Below are 6,767 nucleotides of genomic sequence, written 5' to 3'. Positions count from 1 at the left end.
TTGCTTCAACTCTTATTTACCAATTTCTAACTCAATGTATATAACAGTTAAATAATTGAGTATATCCTTTTCTTGGGTTGATTTTCTAATACATACACTACACTTTACATTGGTCATTGGTCAGTGTTAGTTTCCGAACTATTACTACTATTACTACTACTAGTTACTATATTTCTACCTCGTCTACTCGAGTCAGAACGGCAAAAACGGGACGCTTCCTCTTCTCTTATCTTCTGCGAGACCATTATCCTCATGGTAGGATAGGCTCTGCCCGAGTGGGAGAAGGCGATGCGTACCTGTCCAGATCAGCCAGAAGGGAATGCTTCAAATTCAAGGGAGATGAAGATGAGGACTTAAACTCGGGATATTTCGACTAGTGTTCCACACGCGACTTGGATCACCAAATATATAATCTGACAACTCATCGGCACTTGTCGAGTCGCGAGTGCTCTCGGTACTGTAGGAACCTTCATCAGAGGTACTGCTGATGAGAGATGAATGATCACTGGATGAGTCCTCATCAAAAAGCCTGTGAAACTCGCGATGTCCAAAATGAATGGAGCGAATGCTTCCAGGTTCACCAGGAGTGTCTTTCGTGTATGACTGACGTGTCGAAGTACTTGTGGTTTTAGCTGTTGTATTCCTTTCATCTATCCTGGAATGTGTTGCTCTGGTCTTCGGATCGACAGCAACAGTCCCGTGCCGTAATAATCTAGGCGCCCTGGGCAAGCACCTGAAATGTAGCTAACAAAATCAGAACAGAGAAGAGAGGTAAACTAGTTTCAATCTTACCAGCTCCGGAGATTGGTTACCTCGAGTAAAGAAGCATGTAGGCTCCTTTCGTCAATACAGTTTCAATGTCGACCGGAGTTACCTACAAATTACGAAGTAGTAATGAAAAGATAAAGCTTAGTAAAAATGTCGAATTGTTCGAAGAAAACGAACTACTGGCTTGTTCAATGATTGTTGATCAAATGCCATGGTAATGACTAAACAGCTAAAGGAAGAGCGAAGAAGACTAATCATGTAAATTCATTCAGTACTATCAACGTTGCAATTGAGATGTGATAATGAAAGGAAACAAAGTTGGGACTTTTTAACTAAGGGCCAAAATGAAGCTTTAAAAGGACCATGAATGCAAAACGACATTGAAACGTATACCGTGCTATCATCAATCTTGAACCACTTATTTTTGGCGCTTTTGACATAGCACACATAGTGTCCCGAAAACGAAGAATTCATGACATCCAAATGAACCACCACTGAATAAAGCCGGTATATGGGCGATTTATCACTCGTTCCACGTATAAATGGCGCCAGATCTAATATCTCGGGGAACTTGATAGGCTTATTGAGCTTTCCAAAATTACCTGACTGCAAATATATAAGAGATGAACACTAGCAGCTATATACACAGTTCAGAGCACGAAAATAACCATTGAATTAAAGACGTACCTGAAAGCGCTTAAATACAACAGTGAGAATATTGGGAGCTTCCAGTATTTTCAGTTTCTTTTTTGCCCTTACATAAGATTTGCATCTGAACAATATTGTATGGATTAATGTGAGTTAAAAAGACCATAAACAAAGAGATTTGATGGAAAATAGAAAATAAGTAAAAACAGCAAGCATCACAAAACAAATAATAATAACCAACCTGCCACACAAATATTTGTTGTCACCGTCCAAAATCTCTTTGCTCGTAAATTTTCGAAGAGCCTCATCCAGTCTACCAATATCCCCTTCTATCTCAACTGTAAGGTCCATAATTCTTTCCTGCCGTTCCGATCTGCCTTGGCACCTTGTGCATTTTATCTGTTAATAGATCGATCAAAGTTAAAGGGGAAATTCACATTCTGAAGACCTATTCTGCTATAAACTACTCCTGGTTAAAATTCAGAAAAATCACAAATCCTAAGTTTCAATTTACCTAGATGATTATGGGATATCATTAATCACAATTACATGATTTTCCCTCTAAGAAAAAAAAAAAAAAAAAAAAAAAAATCTTAACTTCCAAATTCCAAGTTTAAATCTACCTTTGACAAAAGGTAGCCTCCAAAAGTGAGTCCCACCAAAGTTGTTTCTTCTTCCCAAGAGCCTGATGAGCTCACACCAGATTCCATACAGCAAATAGATTGCATTGTATCAATGACATACCTGCCATTTTACCTTGTCAATACGATTGTTTAACATTATTTAGAAGTTAAACCATTATAATTACGACATGAGTGCCCCAAGACAATTTTAGTCACACACCTCAGAAACTCGTGTGCATCTTCTTCTTTCCCATTACCAAGTTGACGACCAATATTAGGTAACTGAGAAATTATCCCAACAGGAGATAATGGGGACCTCCCTTCCTTGACTTTCAAAATTAGACTTTCAAACTCACAATTAAAACACCATCCCTTCCTTATACCTGATATTGAAAAAAAAAAAAAAAAGTATAAATATATATAATATAGTGATCAAGAGATTTGGAAGTTGAAACTGCTGAAAAAGAACCCTGTGATCTGAAACGTACATGATTTGGAATGAAGTCCTTGGAGAAAATAAGCAGTCAAAGGTGGAGTGAATGCAAGGCACTGGAGTACAACATTAGCATAGCAGCTGCAGGGAAGTAAAGCAAGACAGGTTGGAAAACTTCACAAATATAGGACGTAAGTGCTCAAATCAAAAGGGCTAATAGAGCCTACATGAAATTTTCCAAGTAAAATACCATGAAAACTACGAATTGATGAGACTGCAGTTACAACCTTACAAGGTGCACAAAACTACATCTAGCCTTGGAGGATTTTATCTTGATTCATATTCCAATAAACCCACACCTCAGCAACCGAAGGTTGTATGGGTCACATAACATGCAAATAGAAGTTTAATTCACTATTATGACAACATGTTAGAGGAATACACTAGAAGTAGGAACATAAAGTAACAACAGTTGAACTAATTCAAGATAAAACTAGAAAGGTTCTATCACTGCATTAATGAAATGCACAAAATTGTAGAAAATGTGAGGGATTATCTTCCGCATAAAATAGAAATGGAAATACACTTAAAAGACAAACCATATTAAATCAACATATATGATGTATTCAGTGTTAACCAGCCAAGAACCAGAAGATTCATAGTCCATATTTCCCATAAACAGCAACACCTTATCTCATAGGATTCAAACAGAAACCACTAACCTGTTCCCACAATTAATGAGGCCTGCCGGCTGCAATTCCAACTTGTTCCAATTATAAAGCTTAACAAAGTGATCATATGAGAAAAGCCCCTAATAAAAACGTAAGAGGAATTAATTTCAAGGCTGAAATAAATTTCATAAAAGAAAAGGAGAAAGGAAAAATAAATAGAAGAAAACCTTATAGTTAAGCCTTCCAGGCATTTCAGAGACTGTACAAGCGTGGCTGTTCTTTAACTTGGACCCTCTAAACTGATCAACAACTTTCAACATGGACATTCTCAATCCATTTTTAGAGTTGAGATTACATGCAACTTCGGCAGGAACACCAGAAGTTGCCTGCACACTATCTACTCTTCCTGGCTGAATGCGTGAAAGTGAAACTGATGTCCCTCCAGCATTTGAAGGTGGAGAATATTCAGAATCAATTTTTCTTTGTGAGAAATTTCCATCTTTACTCTGTACCTTAGAAATAGTGTCAACCACAACCTTACTTGACCTTTCAGATCTCAAAGGCGGTGAAATACTGACATTTGAATCAAGTGTTTTGCCTCCTGAAGCATTTCGTGGACGAACACTTGAGGTTGACTTGGATCTAAGTACATGGGAAGTTGATGCTGGCTTAAGATTACCAGTGTTTTTATGCCCTTGATTATTGGAAGGGGCAGAATTGCAGACATTTGAAGGGATACTATAGTTTTTTGATAAATTTTCCCCATCCATGGGCTTTTTATCTTTCTTATATTCTGAGGCACCAGGATGAGTGATGTTGGATGCATCCGTTTCATCAGAGCTGCAAGCTTGCAACACATTCGATGAGTTGAACGAAAACGATGATGTACTATGCAACTTCCTACCATGGCCTCCACTGAATTTGGGTAAGGTGGAATTACCCAGGGAATCGCTTGTAGGTCCCTTGTGGTCGAGAGTTCTAGCCCAAAAATCAGAAGAGACTGTTGCACCAGACACTTTATGATTGCTATCAATTACAAAACTAGAAGAATTAATGGAAGAGCGTGAATCCTTTCCATGACTACCGCTGGGTTTAAGCTGATTCAATTTACCAGATGAGGGAAAACTATCCACAGAACCAACCAGGTTACCAAACATGGGTGACAATGGCTTGGGTTGACCAACAATGTCAATACCTCTTGTAGTTTCAAGTGAGTCGAGTATTGCATCAGCAGATATATATCCATCAAATTTCTCTGGTTCAATTTGACTACTACTATCACTAGTAGAAGTATCATCAGATGATTCACTGCTTATAATTGAACTGGAGAATCCAGAAAATGATGAAGCAGATGAATCAGAAGTAAATGATTCATAATGGTCTTGTTCTGTCACTTTATGCTCAAAATCTGCTCTAGATGCAACAGGCCGATCGGAGATGCTGGGAGGATGGCAGTTTTCCTTATGGCCTTGCCGCCAGTGTATGATTTGACACTTGCCAGAACTGAAAAAAAGTCCAAAACACTTGATTTGACACTTGACCCTAAACTATAATGAGGATCAGTATACAATAAATTCGGCTAGCATAAGGAAGAGGAGAAGGTTCGGAGGCAGCATATTAAAATTTAATTTGTTTTTCGATTAACTATTAATGACAAGCACCCGAGAACCCACGCCAAGATAATAAATTGTATCCCAACAGCAATGGAATTCATATTACAAAGGCTTTGATGTTATCCCTCATGTTTGAAAAAAGTTGTCAGGGCTGCACTTGCATTTCAGCATGGAAGTTCACAACTATTGAGTCAAGCAGGAAAATAAGTAACACAATGTAGGAACAGAAAGACGAGACCAAACCTGTTTCCAACTAAAATAGGCTATACTTGCTAACAAGGAAATGTTGGGAAGTGATATAATTTCCTTAATCTCCACTAGTATGGATGTTACTTGGTATTGGTATTCCAAGACAAATTAATGCCTTCAGACAGTTTAGTGTCTCCATCAAACAGGAGACATAAAATTTCTTTAGCAAGAAAGAAAGAAAAGGAAGTTTCATTACCAACATTACCAAAAAATGGAAGCGCAAAACAAGTCCTAAACAATTCAATCAAGTAGAAAACCAATTAGCAGCAAAAATTTGAAATGGGTCCTAAAAAATTCTTTAGTAAAAATACAAATCGGAGGTTTAAATACCTAAAGAAAGAAATTAGAAGTATTAGGTAATGTTATGCAATTCCAAAGCAGTATCTGTTCTGATAGTTAAAACCCAACTACAGAATATAAGAAAATATTGAGATGCGCATATACTCATATGGCTTAACCATTTCCAATCCCTTCAGAAAGTTCTGCTGCACACAGAAGTTATAGCCTAGCCTCACCAAGAAGTTTGTTGTTGAACTGAGATTAACAGACAAGAGGTCTCTTCACGATCTATCCTTGCGATAAATAAGGCAAGCTAACAAATTTCAGGGCATATGGTGCTTACATGCTCAAGACGAACAGAAATAGAATCATGCGACTAGAACCCGGGGGCAACAATTTCCCACACATTAATTTCAAAATGGACCCGATCTAAAACTCATACGGTGAGGCGATAAAGAAATTAACAAAAAATAGAAGAGATTCAACCCCAAAAAAAGAAGATTCACAGTTCCAAGTATCAAGGATGGATGATAAACATACCAATATCGAACAGCTTTGCAACGAGCACAGCGTGTGGTTGTTGTAGAGTAACAGACAGCACACTGGTGACCAAGAGGAGTAATCGATGTATAAGTATACCCAGCAGATGCCTCAAGCTCAGCTCTAAAGGCCTCCTCAGATGACAAAACTAACAAACGATTAATTTCTTCCTTTCTCGCCACAGAGAGCCGCCATTTACGCCGGATTACCAAGTAGATTACAGGGAAAACCACAAACACCAAGAGGACCTGAAGCCCTATACTTCCGGAAACAAGCATTTATCCTTCCCCCACCAAATAAACCACGCCCTTAGCTTCTAACCTCGCCACCACGCATAAATTCCTCGATTGTGGTGGTTAGAAGGCCAACGATACCGCGAATAACGCCGATTATGCATAAAGAACCCGGAAGCTCAGAACCGCATACGAATTGCTCAGTGAAGAAAATAACAAACGCGCAAAAAAAGAGGAAAAAAAAAAAAAAGTTGAATCTCCGTGCAGGAGAAAAATGTTTCCCAGTTGAAGCAATAGACACAGAGCTAAGCTTGCAATGACATTAATCTCTTGGATTCAGACAAATCCACGCAATAATTGCCAGAGCAGATCAAGAAGAATTTAGGGCTCCTTCAATTTCTTGAGAAAGAGAAAACCAATCAGATTCCGAAGGGGAAAAAGGGTAGAACGAGGGAACATGAAATTACGCATACGAATAAAATAATAAATATTTTCCCCAAATAAAATTCAATTTTTTTTATTTTATTTTATTTTTATTTTACTTGGCGGTCGGAGGCAAAGAATTCCAATTTCCCCCTCTCATGGTATTGGAAAGCGTGAATTCTCCGCTCCTGAAATATTCCCTTTTCTCCCCTCGTGTGTCCGGTTCGGGACCGGTGTGTGTTGGGCCGGTCTGGTTTTTTCTTTCTTTTTTCTTTTCTCAAAAAGGT

At 38.3% G+C, this 6,767-nt stretch overlaps 1 protein-coding gene across 1 annotated transcript; it reads right to left on the bottom strand.

Moving 5' to 3' along the window:
• On the bottom strand, positions 1 to 6,483 carry LOC111797023 (ubiquitin carboxyl-terminal hydrolase 16). The gene is given in 12 exon segments (XM_023679872.2): positions 1 to 372; positions 375 to 733; positions 813 to 874; positions 1,162 to 1,374; positions 1,456 to 1,540; positions 1,658 to 1,815; positions 2,040 to 2,160; positions 2,260 to 2,422; positions 2,528 to 2,613; positions 3,195 to 3,283; positions 3,371 to 4,646; positions 5,825 to 6,483. Coding segments are annotated over 12 exon segments (3,012 nt in total). The 5' UTR covers positions 6,103 to 6,483; the 3' UTR covers positions 1 to 250.
• Between the last annotated feature and the right edge of the window lie 284 nt (positions 6,484 to 6,767).

Source organism: Cucurbita pepo, chromosome 6 (genome assembly GCF_057944985.1).
Source record: "Cucurbita pepo subsp. pepo isolate OVF chromosome 6, ASM5794498v1, whole genome shotgun sequence".
Taxonomy (NCBI): domain Eukaryota; kingdom Viridiplantae; phylum Streptophyta; class Magnoliopsida; order Cucurbitales; family Cucurbitaceae; genus Cucurbita; species Cucurbita pepo.
The sequence above is the reverse complement of the archived record's forward strand: the minus strand, read 5'-3'. Positions and strand labels throughout refer to the sequence as shown.